Source organism: Pseudorasbora parva, chromosome 3, assembly GCF_024679245.1.
Source record: "Pseudorasbora parva isolate DD20220531a chromosome 3, ASM2467924v1, whole genome shotgun sequence".
Classification (NCBI taxonomy): Eukaryota; Metazoa; Chordata; class Actinopteri; order Cypriniformes; family Gobionidae; genus Pseudorasbora; species Pseudorasbora parva.
In genome coordinates, this window is record NC_090174.1 from 34,869,606 (window position 1) to 34,894,830 (window position 25,225).

General features: G+C 36.6%; 2 protein-coding genes across 4 annotated transcripts in view; both read left to right on the plus strand.

The window, feature by feature from the left end:
• Positions 1 to 1,573: 1,573 nt before the first annotated feature.
• On the plus strand, positions 1,574 to 15,085 carry ptcd2 (pentatricopeptide repeat domain 2). The gene is made up of 10 exons (XM_067438602.1): positions 1,574 to 1,696; positions 2,159 to 2,251; positions 2,959 to 3,088; positions 7,963 to 8,080; positions 8,182 to 8,260; positions 8,562 to 8,653; positions 8,848 to 8,961; positions 9,209 to 9,283; positions 9,362 to 9,466; positions 14,347 to 15,085. Exons 1-10 carry the CDS (start codon positions 1,594 to 1,596, stop codon positions 14,566 to 14,568), a joined length of 1,131 nt encoding a protein of 376 aa, XP_067294703.1. The 5' UTR covers positions 1,574 to 1,593; the 3' UTR covers positions 14,569 to 15,085.
• A 587-nt stretch (positions 15,086 to 15,672) lies between these two features.
• tnpo1 (transportin 1) overlaps positions 15,673 to 25,225 on the plus strand; it is a 31,642-nt gene continuing 22,089 nt past the window's right edge. The window contains exons 1-4 of one of the 3 annotated variants that reach the window (XM_067438603.1): positions 15,673 to 16,556; positions 18,905 to 18,980; positions 20,123 to 20,272; positions 21,169 to 21,275. In XM_067438603.1, the coding sequence (XP_067294704.1) occupies positions 16,452 to 16,556; positions 18,905 to 18,980; positions 20,123 to 20,272; positions 21,169 to 21,275 (438 nt within the window). In that variant the 5' untranslated portion in view covers positions 15,673 to 16,451. The remainder of the gene's footprint in view (positions 16,557 to 18,904; positions 18,981 to 20,122; positions 20,273 to 21,168; positions 21,276 to 25,225) is intronic. The other 2 variants (XM_067438604.1, XR_010904367.1) reach the window with 2 other exon arrangements.

Here is a 25,225-nt window from a genome sequence, read left to right on the forward strand (position 1 = left end):
TATATAAGTTTCATTAAAAATACTACAAAATAATGACCCTAAATGTCATCAAAGGCAGATTTAGCTCTCTTCTGGGGACAAACCGGTTCTTAAATCATTGATACACACTAATGTGTATTTTTAAGACATGCCGATCCTGTACAGTCATCAATCACAATTCCAATAACCGACACCCCTTTAAAAGACAATCATATAAGGGTTTTATCTATGTATTTCATGTAGTACAAGCATCTTTCAGGGTCACAAAAGATATTCTTTATTCTATCTGCATTGCTTTCTTGCATGTTACATTTAAATCAAGCTAATAACTGTGTATTTCAACTCTCAACATAACATGCTATGACACACTAGACATACAATAATTTATATCAAACCTGCCTCTACAAAATTACCCATTCAAACATTGTGTCACACAAATTATGTATTATTATGGCATATGCATTAGAATGAGTCTTTCTCTCTATCTCACAGCCATTAATAATGACCTTTCAATGTAGAGAAAAGAAGCTGGGAAATTATCCAGCTGTTAATTGATTTTCTACTGCTGTGTGGTTAGAACAGAGAAGCAAGGGAAGCAAAGGCACACATTTTGCTGTTTTTTCCTTTCCACTAATAGCTCCTCTATTTTTTTAATAGCCTACATTATAGCATCACTACAGACAGAAAGACTATGTAAGTGTATCTAGGGAATCTGTACGACTCAAACCAATGGCTTATCACAACCTCCAACTTGCAACGCTGATTGACAATTGAAACATCTTCAATCAGGGATAGTCAAAATTGGCTATTTTTTTAATGTGCAATTTAACTAAATAATAAACCAGTCTAAACTGTGATAAACAATTTTTAAGCCAGTCTACAATACTAGCTTTAGCCAGTCTCACAACCTAGTAGGTTGGGTGGTTTAAGGGATGAACTTTTCAGGGAGACCTGCCTGAACCTGACCTGATACGCTGTTCTTAGGAAGACAGTGTATTATTTGTATTAATCAATGAATAATTTGTTTGTCTTCGCAAAAATTGATGTTAGATTAGTTTATTTAATTCGGGGAAAAAGAGTTCTATTTCTCCATTTAAATATATTGTCCCAATGGAGTGTTTAGTTTTAGTCCGTGGTCAAACAGCGCCACCTGCTGACTCAAACTATTGAATATAAAGATATAAAGGGCTTGCAGAGCTAACGTTAGCTGTATATTTATTTAGCGTGTAGTTTACCAGCAAAGATAATTAATCCAAAGCGATTTAAACCACCGGTAAAACAATATTTATGTATACATTTATATTTGAATTAATATTTGAAGGACAATTTTACGAGAAATAATATACTCATATTGTAAACATACCGGTTAACAGGAGAACGCCACATTGGAATGTTCCATTCAACGGGGGTGTCAGGTTGAATACTTTTTAGTAAAAGGTTTTTTATTTAAATGATTTGTATCGCTAATAATATATAATGATCTTTACGTACTTTAAACATTTCAAATATGTGTTGTTCAACGAATAAATCTAAATAATTTTACCTGCTGAAATATTCATTCGCATAGAAAGTGCACTAACGTGCCTGCGCGTGAGACCGTTAGTTCCGGCAGACATGGCGTTGCGAGGACTGAACGCCTGTGCTCGTGCTATACTAACAGATGCGTCCAGAGCTGCAGGAGCCCTACAATCAGACTGTTTAAAATGTCGACATGGAGGTATTATGCGTATAAAGCTGTATTTATTCTAGTTTTAGTCAAAAACACAATAGTAATGGGCGCTAAAAGTCAAGGCCAATGTCACAAGGAGTCACGTTAGCTATTCGAGTTTACACACAGACACCCCAGTGTAGAGAAAATATATTTACGTGATTATTAAAACGACACTGTTGTCTCCCATTGAAGAATTTGTCACTGTCCCGACTGACGTTTTTATATTGACATTTGTCTGTCCGTGTTGTATTCATGTTGGGGGGAAAATCCCAAGTTGGTTTGTTTCTCAGCCAGACCAGGTGAAAATTGCCCCAAACCCTCTAAAACTAAACTAGCTGCTGGTTTTTGATCCACATGGCTTTTAAAATGTTTTAAGGTAGTGAAAATAGAAATAGCAGTCCTCCTGACAGTTTAACATTTGGATTTTAAGACCGTTAGTAAGAAACTGACTTTTTTCAATCTTTTCAGCCAAACGTCACCTCTTGTCTGAAGATGTGTTGAAGCTGCAGGATTTTCAGCAGAGGAAACTAACTGTTGCCCACCGAGTCCTGGGATCAAAAGGCATGCATCATTTGGCTTGATCTAAATAACTTGGTACCGCTCTCTGGTGTTTCAAAGATGACTTCTTAAAAGATGCACTCTGTTATATGACTATAGATGCTTTTAAGCGTGGTCTTAAAACCCACCTTTTTAGCAGAGCTTTTAATTGACTTGTTACTTCTTTATTTTTTATTTTCAGTTTTATTTATTTTATTCATTTACTTATTTATTTATTGTTGTTGATTGTTTTTAATTCTGTAGCACTTTGAGATGTTGTTTAATATAAAGTGCATTATAAAAACAATTTATTATTATTATATTTGTCTCGTTAAAAAGTTCTACACATAAAGAAATACAAATATTTATGAGATCGAAAGTCAGACTCATATAAAAAAAAAAGCAGTTTTGTTTTACATGAAAGTGGGTGGCCTCATTTGTGCCTGACATGCGATCACATGACCAGCTGATTAGCTACTACTTTTTTATTTGATATCAGAAAATTTGACTTGAGGAATTAAGGAATCATGGCTGGAGGTGAGTTTTGAATTTCTAAAATGGCAACTGAAAACGGAAACTATGATTATTGCTATTACAATATTCATGCAACTGTTATATTGGCCAGCACAACATAAACAAAAGTCACTGAGTGCACCTTTAACACTTAGCTGAAACAACATTTTCTCCCTTGTTCTGAATGTCACTTGTTTTTTTTTGGTTTTTTTTTACAGGTTATTATTTTGATACGATACATCAGAAAATAGAGAAAAATGAGCTAATTTTAGAGGAGGAGTTAAAAATACTTCTGCATTTATGCCAGTCTGCTGAAGATGTCATTGTGGCAAGAAATGCTATTTACAGGTAAAACTGTCTTTTCTTATATAAATATATGATTTATTACAAGGATGTTTTCACTACCATGTTTTGAGTCAGTAAGATGTTTTTAAAAGAAGTCTCTAATGCCCACTGCATATTTGGGATCATGGACCACAAAACCTTCATAAGTCACAACGGTATATTTGTGGACATAGCCAACAATACATTGTATGGGTCAAAAAATTATAGCTTTTTCTGTTATGGCAAAAATCATTATCATGTAAAGTAAAGATCATGCATATAATTTGTTTTATTTCCTACTGTAAAAATTGTACTATTAGTAGTAATATGCATGACTAAAGATTTCATTTGGACAACTTTAAAGGTGATTTTCTCAATTTTTAGATTTTTTTGCACCCTCAGATTCCAGATTTTCAAATAGTTGTCTTGATATGTTGTCAAATATTGTCTTATCCTGACAAACCATACATCAATGAAAAGCTTTATTCAGCTTTCAGGTGATGTATAAAACTCTATTTTGAAAAATGTATCCATATGACTGGTTTTGTAGTCCAGGGTCACATATGTTATCATAGATCAGAAAAACAGTGCTTAGGTAATATATAATTATAATTTATTACTTTCTATTTTAATATCAATTTAAATGTAATTTATTACAGTGATGTCAAATTTGAATTTTCAGCATGCAGCTATTTATTATGACTAGATGCTATTTACGTTAAAATTGCAATAAAAGTAAAATTTGAGTGATTTCTGTCCCTGCATTAACAGATGAAGCCTTTTCATCAAAGTAGGGCTGGGCGATATGGCCCAAAAAAATTATCACGATATAATTTAGCATATCAGTCGATATCGATAAATATCACGATAAATGTAAAATCTTTATTTCTTTAAAGTTTAAAGGCATATTTTTGCTTCTGAGTGAAATATGTAGAAAACAGACAGTTAGCTGTGGTTTTAAACTATCCTTTATTGTCAAAACATGACAAACACTTCCCAAACAAGTGAACAATTTATTTAAACTGAGGTAGATTTATTTATTAAAATCTTAACTGTGGTCAGTATTTTTTTACTCAACACTATATATCAATAATATATCATTATACAGGGCTTGACAGGGCTTAAGCATGTTCATGTGCTTGTCCTTCGAACAAGTAAATCGTTCAGGCTTGTCCAAGTAAAAAATTAGCTTGTCCGGAAAAGTGTGTGTGTGTGTGTTTGTGTGTGTGTGTGTGTGTTGTAAATATAATTTATTCTGAAGCAATATTCTCACCAGTGTTCAATCAGCTTTGACATATTTAAATCTGCATATTTGTGGTTTTTATTTTTATTGAATCATTTGAAATTTGTGATATTTTCACCTTTTATAAAGGGCATTTTCCCTTAACCCCTTAAGTGTCACCCCCCTTTTTGAAAATATACATGAAAATTCACTATCCAAACTTAAATGGTTGCAATTCAAGAATGCTTTGCAATATAGACATAAGTTTGGTCTCATTTTAAAGAAGACAGTCAGCAGAGTATTGCTCAAGTGAAATCATTTCAAAAAATTTAAGTTTAAAAAAGTTATGGAAGTTTAAATGTACTGTAAATCAAAAATACTGTACTAGATATTTAATATTTAATATAAAATATATATGTTACAAAATAATGTGGACTCTAAAATTACTATCAAATCAAAGCCATATGTCTAATTAATTTGTGTTCCAAATTTGAAGTTGATATCACAAAAATTGAAGTTCCCATGAGATTTTGTTTAGGCGTTTTACCACAAATAGCCACCGGGTGTCATTGAAATTCCATTGATTTTTTTAAATGCAATTTCCTGTGTCAAATGTATATATTTTTGTGTAAATATCACAAAACAGTTTGCAGATATAGAACCGTGAGACTAAGACCTTTCCGACGATATGCGTTTTGTCAAGATTAGAAAAGGTTTTTATTATAAATTAAATACATATGTTAAATAAATATGAAACATGACAACGCCACTTGGGTAGGAGCCCGCTAGAATAATTTAGAGCACCGTTTCCATGGTAACGCAAGGTCCGATTTCAAATCGGTTTGCACAGGATGAATCTTGAGTTCGTAAGCTTTCGAATGATATATAGTTTGTCAACATTAGATAAGGATAAATATAGGATATATTGTTTTAAACATGCAGTGGCAAATGGGCCCACCGGTGGGCCAGTGACACTTAAGGGGTTAATCTTATTAACTATAGGCTAAGCTTCATGTTTCATTTTATATTTGTAATTTTGATCAATACATTTAATTAAAATAAAACACTATAAGGGCTGTTAGCAATCAAATTAAATAATTTACACTGAAAAATTACAACAGCATTAAATAATGTTTTGAGATTTGTAGTTTTGAATAGACAAATAAGACATGTTGGAAAGTATGTTTAAAGATCAAATTAAACCACCAGTAGGTGGCCGTCTTAATGAGCGAGTCATTGAGTCGTTCATTCAAACGATTCATTCAAACAATGAATCGTTTACACACGTTGTGAGACGCGTTGCGGTTCTGCTGTGAACGATTTTCGCAGCTGAAACAGAACAAATAATGCAATATTGAGCGTTTATATATTTAATTGTCTAAGTAAAACACTAAGATCGCAATCGGTCAAAAAAAAAGCGTTTTAAGAAACATTTTGAGGCCCCTTCTCTTGCCTCACAGTGGATTGGTCCACCGTGCATCTCACCGACACACACACACAAACACACCTCACCGACAGTGGGCTGGTCGGGAGAGAGAAAAGTTCAGTATTTGTGGATCTCCAGTAAGGGCTGTCTAGTCTATTTTATTCATTTTAAACACCAGATGACATTATTTCTCTTTTGATACAGGCGATGCGGAGTCATTAATACATCACCAAAGACAAACAATTATGATAGCGATGTACAAGTCCGATGTTTTAGTGATTATAGTTTGGTAACGTTAGCCTGTTGTAAATAAGTCACCCACTACAGCTAACAAGGTAATAAGCCTGTGTGTGAATGTAGTTAATGTAGATTCACCGCTGTGTTGGGCTGCATGTTATATGGAAGGACTTTGAAGAAACACGATAATTTAATAATTAAATTCTGTGTGGTGAACGTGATCCTATGATAAGCAGTCCACGCACGTCGCTCTGTTTTATGTCGGATGGGATCGCTAAAATATCTCCAAACCACTGAAGTTGAGCAAACTAACTTGTCAACGATATCTGTGTCCTCCGAGCTGGCCGTGAGCGCTGCATTTTCTTCACTATTGCTCATTTTTATCGCTCCACTTATCTCCGATCCTCCAAGCCTGTCAGCCACAGACTGTAAACATTACGGCGTGCAGCACCCAGACGCCCGGTCTGCAATACGCATGCGCAGCATTACGGATAGCGCGTAAGCATTATATCGAGAATATATCGACCTGTTGTTATCGTTTTATCGAGGAAAATTATATCGTGATAATTATCGTTATCGTTTTATCGCCCAGCCCTACATCAAAGCACACATCAGTTGTAATGGGAAGCTAAAGCATGTTTGCGTGACGTGAGAGAGAACCAATGAGGTTAATTCTGGTGTTATGCCGCAAGTTTGAGCTTCTGCAAGAACCAATGAGGTTCATTCTTGTGCAGCAAACAGGTTTGGTTGACCTTCTCTTTATGTTCGTGGATCAATGTTTGAATAAAAGCCTAAATTGAATCTTCATATTATAAAGTGATCGAATCTCTTCAGAAAATGTAGACTAAACAGCTCAATTCATATTAATTAATTTTACATACTCTATGAACTTTTTGAAGCGTCAAAGTGGTAGTTGTGTACAACACTTATCAATGGAGAGACAGAAATCGCTCTGATTTTATTGAAAAAGATCTTCATTTGGGAAGAAGAACAAAATTCTTACGGGTTAGAAACACCATAAGGTTTTTATTTTTGGGTGAACTAACCTTTTCAAAACAAATGAGAGCTGCTCACAGAGAAATTGCGATAAACATTCAAAATATAAAGTTTTTATATTTATAACATATGATGCAGTTAAACATCATCACACAACCAAATGTTTGTGTTTCCAAATGTTTGCTGTTTTCCTGAATACCATCACGATTAAAAATGACACTGATTTCATATGAGTTCCATAAACAATTATTTACCATTTAGTTGCTTACATTTTAGATGCAATATTGAGTTTTTTTGTTCTATTTCAGCTGTGAAAATAGTTCCAAACAAAGATTGCAAGCAACAAAGTTCCAAACAGCAGAACCATAACGCCACTCACGTGTTCCTGAATGAGTCAATGTTTGAATCAATCGGTTGAATCAAAGATTCAATGACCTGTTCGTAAACGACTGCCTCATTCTTGAATGACTCAGTTGTTTGAATGAATCGTTTGAATGACTGACTCAATGACTCGCTCATTAAGACTCACCTGCTGTCACCTACTGGTGGTTTAGTTTCATATACTTTTCAAAATGTATTTTGTTTATTCAAAAATACAAATCTCATAACATTATTTAATGCAGTTGTATTTTTTCTGTGTAAATTATTTAATTTGATTGGTAACAGCCGTATAGTGTCTAATTTTAATTTAATGTATAAATCAGATTTAAGAATATAATATGAAACCTGAAGCATAGCTTTATTTAATGAGATTAGGGGAAAAATGCCCTTTATAAAAGGTAAAATATCACAAATATGCAGATATATAAATATGTAAAAGCTTATTGAACACTGGTGAGAATATTGCTTCAGAATATGTTATATTTACAATGCACAAACACACAAATCGAACTTTTTTCCGGACAAGCACAATTTTTACTCGGACAAGTGAATGACCGATTTACTTGTCCGAAGGACAAGCACATAAACATGCTTAATTTCAAGCCCTCGTTCTCGTTTAATTTATGTCCATTCTAGGTACCATAAAGAGAGTCGTAGCATGGCATTTGGGAAATTCAAGTTTGGCCCTCTTTTCATGAGGTTATGCTATGAGCTGGGTTTAGAGGCGCTGGCAGCCACTACTCTAACAGATCCTGTAAGTGAAAATGAACACCCATTGTGCAAAAGCACTGCTGCTAACTGAATGATCGGTGAATAGATTGTAGTGAGTTCTGACATTTTCTTTTTCATGCATAGGCTCTCAAAGGATTCTTTCCAGACTCTACATCCTTTAATATCGCCATTGACATGCTTTTCACTAAACAATGCTATGAAAGTAAGTTTCTTCAGCTTATCTCTATTCTCACGAAGTATGAAACTTTATGATCAATCCATTAATTTTATTATGCTCTGGTTGCCTATCCTGATATCTTAAAAATGTGTTAGATGAAATAAAAAACTGAAATGTCTCGTATTTGAAAAACCAGTGAGACAAATCTGAGACTCTTGAAGGAATTATTCACCACAAACAAATCCTTTACCGCTGCAGCTTCCCATCTGCAAAAAAGCAAGAAATCTGTCTGTTGTTGCCATGGTTTCAGTGGATGTGATGTAGGTCACTGATCGTTTTCTCACAGGTGGTCTGGAGGTGGTGGGAGAAATGAAAAAACAAGGAGTGCCATTCAACAAGGACACCTTCATGCTAGCCTTTGCTACTTGTTATAAACTGGTAAAGAAAGTGTAGAAGCAAGTATTGTATGTTTTGTATTAAAAACATTAAGATTCACCAGTGAATCTCAGAAAAGACAAATGGTATTTTCATCACAAATGGTAGTTTCTCACTGTAATTTAAAATTTTACACAACAAATTTTTATAGTACAATTTATAAACTGTTTACACATCTGTTTTTGTGGGATTGGCAGAACAGCTCAAAGTCATATCATATCTGTTTGACCCTGTTGGAAGAAGGTCAGACAAAAGGCAATCTCATCCCTCGACATGCCTATTGCTTTGCAACTGCTCTTGCTCTCAAACAGGTAAGATAATTAAAATAATAAAATAATATCCAAATTAAAGGTTAAAGCTTTCTTGTATGCTATGTAATGCCATATAAATTGACTGGGTGGATGTAACATAACAATTTTAGAAGTTAAATGGCATTCAGATGTTGTGAAATTATGAATTACTTACAGACAGTGTTGTATCTTTTGATATTTAACAGCAAATCATAATTTGTTCAGCTGGTGAAATGTTTCTCCCCCCCATTTCTGATGTATGTTGTAGAATGATATAGAGAGAGCCCAGACTTTCTACTCGCAGATCATGAGCACGGACATTCGGCTATGCCAGAACCTGAGAGTAAGTGTGTGTGCGTGTGCGTGCGCGTGCGTGTGTTTAAAAGAAAGCTTGCATATGTGTAACAGCTCTTGTTTCTAGGTTCTCATATTGGCTATGAAAGGGTCCATGAAAGAGGCAATCTCCGCCCTCACAACAGCCCAAGTATCAGTGTTTGTGAAGAAAACCGAGTTCTCCCTGGAAGTGGTGAGATATCAACTAACATATATAGTATGTGGTTTGTTACCACTGTTTTTCTGCCACCACAATGCGCGTGCATCTGCAAATGACTGTGACATCTGCTCACAAATGGTCTATTGCTTTTCAAAGTAAAGTCATCAAAACCTTGAATCAAATGGAATTAAGGCCCGTTCACATCAACAGCGATAACTATAAAGATAACGATCTTGGCATCCACAGGATGGATTTTGATTTGCTGTCAATTTATTTTTTATCGTTCATCAGCTGGATAAAATTGTTCTTAAAGTGATTCCAGTTATAGTTTCTTTCTGCCATTATCGTTAACGCTTTGGTGTGAACTCTGCTATTCTTTAATATTGAGAAATGATTTTCAGGACTACATCTTTATCGCTATCTTTATAGTTATCATCTTTGGTGTGAACAGGCTTTTATGCAGTCACTAATATTAATAATGTCAAACAAATCAACTCAAAGTAGCCGCTAGCTCTGCTTAATTGTGCCATTCTTTTCAGAGGTGCATTTTAAACATTATGAGATTCCTTTAATGCTAGGCACTTGCATTTTGTTCATCTTCTGGTCCAATTCATTCATTTCAAAATTTCTTTAAACAATAAATTAGATTATATTGTATTTCACATTGAGTTCCCCCCCCCCCCACCCTTACTTTTGAATAGGACTGTATTTTTGCCATAAAGCTAAATTTAAGCATATAAGAAAAATGGTTTATGATCATGAGACATTTTTAAATTCATTTGAGGGTGTACAGGTAATTTATAGAACAAACAAACATGGAGGGGGAAAATCCCTAATGGGGAAAAAATCCTTGTGGGATTTCTTTAAAGGTGTTGCAACAAATGACTTAAGAGTCACCCTTACCTAAGTGTTTATATTAAGCATGTTTCGATAGTTTCTGGCAAAACACCGCAATGGAGAAGCAGTTGCTATACTTATGGTAGATGTTATAAGCAGAACAGAATAGACCACTGACTAAACATGTTTACCTTTACTATAGTTGTACAGCTGTATTAAAATATTTGATATTTAAGATTATTGAAGGGACAAAATGTCCTACGTGTATGCACACCAGCGGCAAACAGCTTGGATGCTGCACATAATTTTCCTTTAAATTACATTATATTTGTCCTGAATCAGTGTTAATGTACTCACTGACTTCACCCTAGGCTGCATAATATTGGGTGTATAGACTTTTTTTTAGTCTTTTTTTAGTTTAGTTTACTTTTTTAGTTATTCAATAACAAGTTTAACAGAACTTAGGCGAACATTTAAGCAACTGAGGGGAAATACTCAGTGATGACCTTGAGGTTTTTCTCACAGCCCATGGTTTAAAGGGATCCCCTGGTGTTGAGACTTGTATGGCTTAATATAACATAAATGATGTCTCTTACTGAATTATGTAGTAGAAAACCCATGAAAGATCTACGTTATTTAAAAAATCGATTTTATATTTGGACCATGGGCGGCGCCATTTTGTTTGTGTTCTAGGTTGATGACGTAGATTGGTTGAACTCCTCAATCAGCTGGCGTTACCCGTAGCTATTTTTACCACAACGCAACTCGAAAATTGTTTCAGAGTTAAACAAAACCAATGAATTGCTTTGTAATTGTACTTAAAACACACTCAAACATACAAGTGCACACAAACTCACCTACACAAACAGATCGGCGGCCGGGCACACACACCTGACAGACTGCGTTGTCTCAATCGAGATGTTGGGCTGCTCAGTCTCCATGACAGGGGCTGAATCCGAAATCGACCCCCTATACCCTGAAATAGGGCATTATTTGAAGGGACGGCCATTTGTAGTGTTGTCCGACATCATAGTGGACATGTTCGAGTGCAGTCATTCAGTCTCACGTTGCACCGCAGTGTACAGCCGATTTACAACAGCTGTCCGACTTCACGCACCCAAACATACATGTGGACACAAACTCTCTCGCTCACACAGACTCACACACACTCCAACAGATCGGCGCGAACACACACACACACACACACACACATATGAGGCGCGAACAGATCGGCGCGAACACACGCGCACTGCGTGCGCGCATACATCACTATTCCCTGTGTTGATATCATAGATAGACTGTTGATATGCAGTAGATTAAATGTAATGCCTAATGTATCCAGCAGAGGGAAATATCTAGGTAGGATGATGGGATAAGTTAACGTGAGGAAGAGAGGCAGGATGTTTTGGTGATGATTCATGGGATTGGTTTGTGCATTAAAGTTTGAGCACGCTCAGTAACCTCAATCTTTAAACTTTCACTTTTAAGACACAAATTACTTTCGCTACTTTTGTTCACTAATACAACTTGAAGGAGTGAATGAAGACGAGTGCGTGAAGTCGGACAGCTGTTGTGTGTAAATCGGCTGTACACTCGTTATTGCGGTTTACGTGAGACTGAATGACTGCACTCGAACATGTCCCTATGGTGTCGGACAACACTACAAATGGCCGTCCCTTCAAATAATGCCCTATTTCAGGGTATAGGGGGTCGATTTCGGATTCAGCCCCTGTCGTGGAGACTGAGCAGCCCAACATCTCGATTGAGACAACGCAGTCTGTCAGGTGTGTGTGCCCGGCCGCCGATCTGTTTGTGACTTGTGTAGGTGAGTTTGTGTGCACATGTATGTTTGAGTGTGTTTTAAGTACAATTACAAAGCAATTCATTGGTTTTGTTTAACTCTGAAACAATTTTCGAGTTGCGTTGTGGTAAAAATAACTACGGGTAATGCCAGCTGATTGAGGAGTTCAACCAATCTACGTCATCAACCTAGAACACAAACAAAATGGCGCCGCCCATGGTCCAAATATAAAATCTTTCATGGGTTTTCTACTACAAAATTCAGTAAGAGACATCATTTATGTTATATTAAGCCATACAAGTCTCAACACCAGGGGATCCCTTTAAGGCTGCCATTTACCTTATAAATAAGTTTTTTTTTTTTTTACTTAAAAGGGTCATGAACTGGCTTTTTTTATACCATCAAGGTCAACTTATGACATTCACATGGTTTTTACATTCAAAGACATCATAATGAATAAGTAATAAGCTATTTTTTGCCCTGATTTTGAGGCTCTCTTAAGAAACGCTCAGTTTTGATGGGTGTGCCGCAATGAAAACTTGGAAGTAAATGCCCACGGCTAGGACTGGATAAGATTTGCATATTTAATGAGCTTCAGCTCCCCTGTGGTCAGTGGGGAAACGGCACCTGGAATTAACCGCCCAGACACCCACAGAGCTCGCAAAATGTCTTTATTAAACAAACACGATTAATCTCTCATCCACCTGCAATTGATTGGAATGTTATTTTTTTATGAATGTTACTTGGCCCGCCCAATCGATATAACCGCGAACCATACACACACAGCGCGCACCCTTCAAATATCAAGTGAAGAGAGTGAACAACACGCATCAAGAAAGGAATGTTATTTCACTATTTAAGATAGCCCGTTAGCAGGCCGGGCTTACGTTTTTGGAGTCTGATCCCGTATCGCAATGAAGCACAACTGGATTCTCCGGCCTTTGACAGCCAGCTAAGGTATGTTCAGTTAGACATGTAAAAAAAAAAAAAATGTATTTTATTTTTTTACTCACATTAGTGTGTTGCTTCATTCATTCATGTAATCACATCCTATCTGCAAAGTCAGTCTCTTGTTAACAAACGAATCCGCAGTTAAATGACGGAACAGACGTAAAATGTCTTCCCCACGTGAGCTGGATATAAATTTAAAATAAAGCTTCCTGCATTCATAATATTAGAATCCAAAGGAAGCTTATGTGGTATGTTTACTGCTTGGAAATTCGATGCAGTTTAGCTCTATGTAGACCTATGTCATATTAGTGGCACGAGACAGTGGACGGGGCTACATAATTGGGCGTTGTTCTTTTTCTGTTAAGGCGGTGCTTCACCACACAATGACGTCAATGTGTGGTATATTCGGAAATCGATAGTTTTCTGGGCCTGGTGTCAATAAAAGCTTTTCTTTAAATAACAAGGAAGTTTTCAGCTCTGAAACATACAGGATATTCTTATATTACCATGGCCTTTTATATATCAATTTTCTCAATTCATGAACCCTTTAAAGGGTTAGTTCACCCAAAAATAAAATTGATGTCATTAATGACTCACCCTAATATCATCCACACCCGTAAAACCTCCGTTCATCTTCGGAACCGTTTAAGATGTTTTCAATTTAGTCCAAGAGCATATAGAAGTGTAGGCACACTATACTGTTCATGTCCAGAAAGGGAATAAAAACATCATTAAAGTAGTCCATATGTGACATCAGTTAGTTAATTAGAATCTCTTGAAGCTTCGAAAATACATTTTGGTCCAAAAATCACAAAAACTATGACTTTATTCAGCATTTTCTTCTCTTCCCTGTTTGTTTTCAGTCTTCAAATAAAGATTCAAACAGTTATTAATCAGTGAATCGATTCGGATGAGAGCTTCAGCTTGAGTTTGTTTACCTACTCCAGTATTCTCTGTCCGCGGCGGTTCTGGAGTTTTCAAAGCTGCCATGTTCGTTGTTTTAATGTCCTTCCACCTTGCGCGCATGTGGACGCGGCAAATTAAAATTCACAGGGAAAATGTAGGCCTATTGTTAAATCGATCCTCTGAGTTACGGCTCGATCTTTAGAAATTAATATGAAAATCGATTCAGAATTGGTGAATCGATTTTTTTCAACACAGCCCTAATGACCACGTCAGGCTAATATTAAACCAGAACAGGTTGTAAAATATGTTTTCACACGTTTTATCATCCATATCCATTCTTCTCTCTCTCTCTCAATCTCTCTCTCTCTCTCTCTCTCTCTCTCTCTCTCTCTCGCTATCCTTTTCTTCTGTCTCTTAGGTTAATGAATTGAGGAAGAAGAGTGCTGATGGGCTGTGGGAGGGACATGTGGAACAGGTGGTGAGGCGTTTAGAGGAGGCCGGTCAGATCACCAAACAGACTCTTGATGAGATCCTGTGTTACACTCCCTCTAAGAAGAGGCCTCTGGGAATATTGGAGCAGGAAAGGAAGATCAGCCGAAGGACTCTTAAACCACTGCAGTCTGCACTACTGTCAGAGTGAATCCAGTGAGAGTTCAAGACTCTCAGCTTTAGTGTATTATATTACAAGAGTGAAGGTGTGTTCTTGATCTGCACACACAGAAGACGCAGCCTGTCCAAGCTCAGGATTTGCCATCATCTACCTCCTGCTGTTTTAAGCCAGTTACTGTTGCTATGAATTGTTGAAATGAAACGAGGAATTGATTCACTTTAATAAAGTGATGTTCCTCTAATTTGGGATATTGTGCATTTTTGTATTCCATTTTAAATGGAAATTGAAGAAATGTGAAAAGAGCAACAATCAAGTGATAACTGAATCCTCTTTATTTTTCAACCCTCTTGATCAGCAACATCAAGCACTTTAAAATCATTGATAAACGCTATTAGAAAACGTGTTGCTGTACGTCTTCTAAACAAAACACTGAAGCAAGATGCTCTGCTTGAAGAAAAGTTGGTGGTTAATGTGTTCTGTATGTGGTCATGCATGCATGAGATGTATAAAAACATATCATATTTAATAAATACTGTGTTTGCATTGATTGAAGGTTTGAACACTGTCCAGATCTCTCGTTTATCAAAACGCTCAAAAATGTGCCATATTATGACATTGTTCACAGTCACATTGCTTCTTATATTGGTCTCTGATGAATATTGGTTTTGTATTCATTTCTAAATCAAAAGGAACGTTGATAACCAAACAGTTTTGGTTACATCGACTTTCATTGTATGGACAAAAAAAAAAAAAAATTTTCAAAATATTTTTTTTTCATGTTCTATAGAAACATGTTATGAAACAACATACAGGTTTTTTTTATTTAAACTATACCTTCATATTTTTATATATATATATATATATATATATATATATATATATATATATATATACACACACACACACACACACACACACACATACTAGCACTAGGGCTGTGCGATATTGAAGAAAAATGTGAAAAGCAATACCTTGTTAAATAATGCGATACAATATTGCTATTAGTGTGTAAAATCTATTTAAATTATATTTTTAAAAATATATATTTAAAAACTAAGAATGATACATGTATGTGTTTCAAATTCTTTCTGGGGGGAAAAAGCATCACTACAACTTATGTGACCAGCAGAATTTTAGAAAAAATTTGTGTCACGAATCTGACAATATAATTTTAACATCAATGTAAACAAACAAAATGTTTTAATGCCAATATGTAGATACCAAAAACTCTTTGCTTCACTTGGTAACATAAAGTAAACTAAAACTTTACATCAAGAACATCCAGGTAAACAAATACACCTGAACTAGATCATTCCGATATTGCGTGCTGTTTGCGATGTGCATATTGCCATATGTATTTGCAATATTTCGATCATTTCGATATATTTGCACAGCCGCAACTAACACCTTAATGTATTTTGTTTTGTCGATGTGTAATTAATCTAGACAGAATTATGCAAATGTACTCTCGAAATAAATTATTCGCCTAATGTGGGGCTCGAACCCTTGACCCTGAGATTAAATGAGTGTCATGCTCAGCCGGGTTTACAGCGGGGTAAATTTGGGGTCAGTGTAGGTTACCCCAGCCAAATCCTGTCCAGCTACACGGCGGGCGCTAGGACCCGGGCAGTGCCGCACAGAGGCTTATCGCTGTCGATGTGCGGTGATCCGGACCAGACTGAGTCCATGTATGTAAGCTAGCCTAGCGTCACCAACAAACCAACGTCCGCAAAACACGCTCATTTTTACACGGGTCCAGCCACTGTAAACTCTCGCAGAGGCGTTTTCCTCATCTTTCGCTCGATAACAGCCAGTCTCGAAGCTGAAGGTCAAGGTGGAGGCCGTTATTTGATGTGAAAGGGTGTAGATCTGTGCGCCTACACACAGAGAGCGAGAGACTCCAGACATACAAGATGGAGTGCCAGTGGAAACCCGACGAGCAGGGACTTCAGCAGATCTTACAGCTGCTCAAGGAATCACAGTCCCCGGACACATCGACTCAGCGTTCCGTCCAACAAGTATCCTTTGCCTCACTGTAAAGCAGTACTGAAGGGTGGCGAACGAGGGGATGGCGGAGTTCAGGAGGAGTTGGCCTGTGATTAGCTCATCCGTGAGTTAGTGCTTGAGATTTGAAAGACGCAGTCATTTATGGTCTGTTTGTTTATATTTTATCTGTCGATTAGGATGGTGACAGCAGGTGTAGCTGTCAGTCAGGGAGTGTATAAGTTAAAGGGGTAGTTCACAAACGAGCATCTGTCATAAGGCTCTCCCCCACGTTATTCCAAAATTTTATGATTTTGTTGTATGGAACATAAATGAAGATAATTTGAGAAACGCCGTATTTTTTTTTGTCCGTACAATGGAAGTCAATGATCATCACCAACATCGTTTGGTTACCAGCGTTTCTTAAAAATATCCTAATTTACGTCCCACAGAAGATAGAACCTCACAAAGGTTTAAAAAGACATTAGGGTAACTTACGTAAATGATTACAGAATGACATTTTTAGTGAACTACCCCTTTAAGACTTAGATCAGATAGCGTGCCCGTAACAAACACATAACGTTATTTGATATTATTTATAAACGATCATCTGATCTAATAAACGCTATGGTTGTGTGCAAAACCCATTTTTGAGCATCGTAGGCGTTTGGGACACTTCATAATGAAATATTGTCTAGATATAGGCTGCTCACTGTGTTATGAGGCGCAGATTAGACGGACTCCATCTGCAGTGCCGCGAGTATTGTTATCACGATTTTCTGTCACATAATCGGATGCAGCTCAGACAAAGACATCTGACATTCGCGATGTTTCAGCCTTTATTCCACATTGGGTGAGAGGGAGGAAGATGTGTCAGTGCGTGAACTTGGGCGCCCGGCGTTTGTCCATTAGAACGCTATAAAAGGCTATACTAAACTTTTACGACAATTTTCTAAATTTCAGGTAAAAAATAGTCACAACAAATGTATCAAGGCATATAATACGTGTCATATACATTTTTTAAATTGACAATACGTAAAAACTAGTTAAATTATTTGGAAATTAGCTAGAAACAGAATAGACAAAATGGTGGAGAGAAAAAAAAACGCATTGAGACATTGCTCGAAATATTTTGATTTATGTTCCAAATTAGACAGACAGAAAGTTATACAGGTATGGAAAAACATGAGGATGAGTAAATGATGACTGAATTTTTATATATGTTTTGGGTGAACTGTCCCTTTAAGCTTTTTCTTTAAATGGTAGTTGTGGGGTCAGGTGCTTCGGGTAAGATATAGTGGCTAATGGAAGTAATTATTGACATCCCTAAAATCTATACTCTAAATAGTAACCCCTTTCCTCACTTGTTTATGAACATGTGACAAATATAAAAAATATGCATCAAAATAAAACTTTGTAAAGAGACCTTATTAAATAGTTGTTTGTACAACTCCATTATGTACATATTTTGTTTGCAGGTAAATTGTTACATTATCAATTACTCGTTGTACCCTTTGACATGACATGATTTAGTTCATTCTTCTATACCAAGAGTGTCCAAACTCTGTTTCAGAGGGCCACTGTTCTGCAGATTTTAGCTCAAACTTTGCAGGATAGCGGCCCAAAAGGAGTAGAATTGGACATCCCTGTTCTATACACTTTCTACATCAGCAATGGGCCACATCAGTCCTGGAGTGCTGCTGTCCTGCAGAGTTTAGCTCCATCCCTAATCAAACACATCTGAACAAGCTAATCAATATCTTCAAGATTACTAAGGCTTAACAGTCTTTCGGATGAGACATTAAACTGAGGTCCTGACTCTCAGTGGTCTAAAAATCCCAGGATGTCCTTCGGAAAAAGAGTAGGGGTGTTACCCCCGCATCCTGGCCAAATTTGCCCATTGGCCCCTGTCCTTCATGGCCTCCTAAACATCCCCATATACTGATTGGCTTCATCACGCTGTCTCCTTTCCACCTATAATCCAGGTAAATGTACCCAGAAAAGTGCTATAAATGTAACCGATAATTATTATATTGTACAGGGAGGTGAGTTTTTTTTTTTTAGGGTTGGGGCTAAACTTTGCAGGAGAGCGGCAGTCCTGGACCGAAGTTGCCCGTCACTGCTCTTATACAGTTATCTCAGTCGACAGCAGTCGTACTAATTTCTATTGTATTGTTCATTGTGGTATACATTTAGGCTACACACTATTGATGTTTGTGTACATTTGCGTCTTATACCATTTGCTCATGGGTTCATTCATTCACCTACTGCAAACAGCATGTGGTTAGTCTGTGAAGTACGTGCACTGATGCACATTTCCCCTGCTGTTTGCATTATCCTCTGTCTCTGTGGTCTGGATGTCTTTTCTTAATGTGCACCACAGAAACTTGAGCAGCTCAATCAATACCCGGACTTCAACAACTACCTAATATTTGTGCTCACAAAGCTAAAGACGGAAGGTAAGATGTGCATGTTGACATTTACTTCTTGTAGTATGCGTGCTTGATTTATAATTTTGATTTGCGATGTGACTTGTTAGATTTATAATATGATGTGGCTTCGGCTTGCTGAGTGAGATGTGGATACCTGAGCTGAGAGTCAAGCTAGATGTGGGTCTTATTTATTTGAAAGCCTATAACCTTTTTATTTTTACGTTGGCATTGTGTGATGGGAGGCACTGCTAGGAGGTGCAGGAAATTACCCTTTGTCGGTCTGCATTGCGGTTGTTGCAGTTTATGAGTTTTGTCATGACAGTTTGTGTAGTGTGTTGTATATTTAAGAGACTGTCTTCTATTGCCGTTTCTGGAAGGAGTTGAGTCGAGCAGAATAAAGCTCAGTTCTAGGTGGTGTTTAGTGTCTGTAGTGTCTTCTGAAGCCAGTGTCTTTATACCTGGTGTGACTTCAGGTCAGTGGTAATCTGTCAAGTGCACTGGGAGCTTAGCTGTACTGACCTTTTGAATCTGTGTCCTCTGTCAAGCCCCAGGTCACAGAACATGTTTAGAAACGATACAAGTTCATCTGCCAAGGTTTCTCCCTCTTTTTTGTTGTTTTGCCCAAGGTCCATTTAAATACAGAAGGCTCTTTATTAAACATCTCGCAAACCATTTCACAGAGCTGAACAATAAGATTTTTTTATTTTAATTTTTAAACAAAATACTTTTATAAGTGTCAAAATAGTTGATGTACTGTAATATAACATAATATAATATGGCCAACTAGTTCAGAGCTCAACAGTAATGATTTTTCAGTGTATGCTGTAGTTTTGTTTATTTTAAACAATTATATTTTATTTTTAAACAATGCATTTATATTAATTATATTGTATTATATTATATAATATTTAAAAACAGAAGGAACGTATTTATTGAGCATTCACGCAGAGTTTTAATTTTATTTTTAAGCAACATGTTTTTTTAAAGTGTTATGCTGTTCTGAATTTGTAATAATAGATGTATTCTTATGTGAACGGTTATTACAGTTTATCCCTGCGGTTGTTTGTGTCTTTTTTTATTTTTAATTTATTCTGATCGTGGCCTTTTGCCAAGGGCTGTATTTTCCACCCAGTCTGAAAGTAATGCTTTTCATCCCTTCTTTCTCATAGATGAGCCTACTCGCTCTCTCAGTGGTCTTATTTTGAAGAACAATGTTAAGGCCCATTACCAGAACTTCCCAAACGGCGTGTCTGACTTCATCAAAAATGAGTGTCTGCAGAACATCGGAGACTCTTCACCGCTCATTAGAGCCACAGTGGGTGAGTATGGACCGACAGAGCATTTATTTATCTGGCTCTGAGCCACAGCTTTTGCCATCATGATGTAAAAAATATTATGCTTTCGGTGTCTGTGTTTGTGTTTTTACTCTTGCTTATTTATTAAATCTATGTACGAGTATACACAATGTGTCTGATTTAGCTGCTTTTTGAGATTGTGATTAGACTGTGATGAGGTATGTGCAGTGCTGTGTTTCTATGGTTACCCAGCATCTTGTAAAACACACCATTAAATGTAGAATTTCTCTTCTTTTTGTTCATTTGATTTGAAAAGTGTCTTTTATGAATTTTCCTGCACATTGATTAATATACAGAACTGACCAAAAGTGATGTCTGTAGGAGATATTTGTTTTTAATGATCCTACAAGATTAATTAAACCATTAAAATGTGAGGGGAATTATTTATCTTTTTAAAAACATTTTAAATCTGAAGAAAATTAAAAAACACTAAACTTGGTAAAGGCATTTATCTGGCGTAATTATTTGGCAAAAAGGAACAGCAACATAATCAGTATTTAGTTGGTTCTCTCTCTCAAAAAAAATATGTTGTTGGCTTTTGAATGTATTCATAATTTCCTGGCCAAAAACTAATTTGCACAATTTAGCATGTTTCATCGCATTATCACAAATATTAATTAAAAAAAATGCTCCAAGCAAGCACAATTATGCAATAAGCGTACAAAATCTTAAAGGGTTAGTTCACCCCAAAATTCTGTCATTAATTACTGACCGTTCTCTATATATCCATCTATTCTATCCATCCTATCTATTCTGTCTATCTAATCTATCTAATATCTATCCTAATCAAATTTTCGGAACAGCCATATTATAGGCTTGTCTAAATGGTGCATTGTTGTGCATATTTTTGTGCTCTTCAGGTATTCTGATCACAACTATAGCCTCCAAAGGGGAGTTACAGAATTGGCCGGAGCTTCTACCTAAACTCTGTTTACTTCTGGACTCGGAGGACTATAACACTTGCGAAGTAAGGCACTCTTTCTGAAGCTGTCTACAGTCCTTTCTCTCCTCTTTCATGCTTCTACTCCTCAGTCTCGCATTACCCCGCGTTTCTTTCTGTCTTTGTTCCACTAAGTGGAGCTGTATGATGATGGATGTTGCTGACTTCTTGTTTAAAACTGTAGTGTAGCTCATTGCTTCATGATCTAAGCTCATGTACTGCAGCATATCTCCACAGGGAGGTTTCTCTGCTTGGCTTCATGATGTGAAAGGAATGAGAACATCAGACTGTCCTCTGTGGGGTTTTTACATCTGTCATTGATTAGGTGGTTTGTTATTGGGCTTAGTGTTTGATTGTAATGTTTTGGTGAATATTGTTTCATACAAAAACATACTTTTGTAATATTTTAATTTGGATTATTGTGTAGTATAATCAAGAAGTTTTTTTTTTTTTTTTTTAGTAAGGTAATTAAAAATCAGGGATCAAATTTAGACCCGCTCTTTTTATAAACTATGTAGCCAATTTAACAAATTGGAAAATAGGCACAGCTGATGTCACCATCAGTATCTATCTACTATACATCACAGCCTCAAATGCTTTTATAAATGGTTAGTACACTACATTTTAAAAGGTTTGGGTTTTATGATGATTTATTGAGACTTGAAAGACATGCATTAATGTTACAAAAGTTGGTTTTGAATGTTCTGTTCACTAAAAAATCTTAAAAAAAATAAAATAAATACATACTTTCTACAAAAATATTAAGCAGGTCAGTTTTCAATATTGATAAAAATAAGAAATGTTTCTTGAGCCGTAAATCAGGACATGAGTGATTTCTAAAGGATCACGTGACACTAAAGACTGGAGTGGCTTAATAACATTAGCATCCCTTTGAACCAATTTGTTTTGCTGATGTATACACATAAAACTCCTCGAGCCCTGAGCATCTGCTGAACTCATGGCTGAAGTTTTGGCATTATGTCAAGTGTATATACCCATACGCACACAAACCTATATCTGCTTTGATGTTTTATAGATAAAGTTTGCATATTGGAGGTTCAGCCTTTAATATAGGGAAATGCTTTGTAAACTTTGTGTGACCAGCTTCTATGTTCGAAATACAGACATACAGGACCATGAGCCCTGGTGAACACACACACATGACATCCTGAAATGGTCCTTTTATGTACTTGCGTGCAGTAATTGAATAAATTGCATATCGCACACACCCACACACATGAACAAAGAAACTCTAAACTCGTAGTACAATGCTCTGCCCTGTGTGAATGCAAGACTCTTGCTGAGCAGGCTTGTTAGCACAGATAGAGGTCAGTTATTTTCTACTTTGGAGATCAGATGGGATCACAACTGATCATAGATGCGTTCGGTGCACACTTTCAGACTCTTCTGTCCTACTCCTACGTGCACCATCCACATTGAAAATCTGATTTAATATGTCTAATGTAAACCTGTAAATTAAATGTTATGATTTTGAAGTGATATGATATAAAAAGAGGAATAGACATTTACTTTAAACTGTACAAAAGACTTCTGATAAAGAGGGATGAACAGGATATTCTGAAATGAATGTATTCAGTTCAAATTTCACTTAAATTGATGAGAATATCACTTTTGAGAGCATAAGAGAAAAACATCTATACTGACCTTACCTAGTCTAATTGCTGTATTACAAATACATTTTCTTATTTTTTGCTGTGTGAATTACATGCATATTACATTGCTTGGGGTGTGTGTGGAATTTCACACCCTCTGCCTGTAATGATTGGCAAATCCTGATACAGCATGCGATCTGACTATGTAGAATATGTGTCTATAATTAGTGGTGTGCATGTGCCTGAAAGATGCAGTTACATCAAAGTTACTTGTGAGGAAACTCTGTCGCATGCCTATGCTAACTTCAAATGAACTGCTGGGTAAGAGAATTATAAGCCAGTCCTCCAAAGCTATGCATGTGTTCCTCTTGCTCAACTGCTTGGAGTATGCTGAGCATCAGGCCAGAGACAGTATCAGGGTGAGGACAGGAGGGACTGCTCATAGATAAATGAATGGAAGAAATATTAAGGCTCAATATAGTAGCAGGCAGTAGTAATGAAAGTCTGCCTTGTAAAGGTGCACTGTGTAAATTTAGCAGCATCTAGTGGTGAGGTTGCGAAATGCCTACTGCTCACCCCTCCCTTTCAAAGCACATAGAGAAGCTGTGTGTGTGTGTGTGTGTGTGTGTGTGTGTGTGTGTGTGTGTGTGTGTGTGTGTGTAAAAAGGAGTATGCACCCATCCACTGCTGTGATCTTCTAGTTTGGTTGTGGCATGTGAGGGGCTACATGAAGTCTGAAGCAGTTGAGAGAGGCATTTCCAGAATGTCAGGGATGACTTTATTTAGCTTGGGCAATGTGGTTTTGCTCTCTGTAATGGGTTTAACGTCCAGAGATGTCATATGTTGTCTAGTTGGCATGGTTAAGATGTTCCTGACCTTTGAATCATAGTGTATTGGCTCAGTGAGGCCACAGCCCTCACTGGCCTATATATGAATGTACTGGAATGGAAATGCATGTGACTGTGATGGTAATTACTAATGTGTTCATTGTACTGCTGGTCCAACCAGAGGCTGATTGTTTGTTGTGAATTTTTTTTTTTTCTCATAGTGGTTTTCTCAATTAATGTCAATATTAAATGATATCAAAGACAATGCTCAGATGTGAAAGCCGCTAAACGCCACCACCGTCAAAAATGATAATGATAATGATCAAATGCTGTCCGTATGTGGTGTGTTCAAGTCATGTTGTAAAGATCGTATTTACGAGTTGAACACACATGAACACCACCACTAAGTCGTAAATTTCATGTGGAAAGTTTGGGATTTTCCTTAAGCCCCAATCTGTACGAGTTGGGGGGGTGTCAGTGAAAAACATTGCGGAATCAATGGATGCAACATCTGTAATTGAATATAATGGGTATTTAGCAATGACACTGTCAGGCTTTGTCATTTACAACAAAGTAAGCTAGCATTGTAATATAACAAGTAGCCTAATATATAACAATACTGTTTACTTGGCTTCATAGATTCATTAAAAACGCAAAAGATTAAAACTCACCTGATGCACATTCTTTGTTCTTTATTTGCTATAAGCAGGGTTAACAAACCTTGCTGTATTTTTGTGAAATTCATTAAAAGAAGGTACTCCCACATCTTGCTCCGACCAAAGAGACTTAAACACACATGATGTCCTATACATGATTTCTCACCTCGTAAATACGAACATCCCAGGAGGACTTGAACACACCAACAGTATACGTTCAGCAAATACTTTTGATTCAAATCCGCTAAATCCCAGTTTCAGCCCATTCAGAAATACAGTTTTGTTAGCAGAAACTGTTAAACGGTTAACTGTTAAATCCACAGAAACCAATCAAAAAACGCAAATCGAATCACATGATTTTAAGATGAATGACAGTGTAAGTATGAGCTGGCTTTTAATTTTTCAAGCTTCAATTTATTGTTTTGTCCATTGTTAGAGTGGCAATGACATGATTTTGCGAGTAGCAAGTAAGCACAACAGTGTTCCTTGTTCTGCTGTAAAACTGACAGAAATGTACATGGCAGTCACTTTGCGTCACAGCTCCCCTGTGTGGATCCATTTCTTCATTGTTCAATCTTCATTTTAAATTCTGCTTTCGGAATTTGCAGTGTTTCCAGTTGTATCTTTAGGGATTTTGCAGCTGTTTAACATGTCTTGTTTCATTACCATTAAAGTGAAAGCTTTTCACTTTAGCCTGATTAAAAATGCTAATTTAACAGAAAACATGTCAGACATAACATGTTTTCACGCTCGAACAAACAATAACACATTATGCCAAAATGCCTGTTTTGTCAAGTATTCTCCAAAAGAGCAGTCTTAAAAATGACTTGAATAACGTCTTCAATGAACTTGGAGTGTGGCAGAGCGTGAGAACAGCGGCA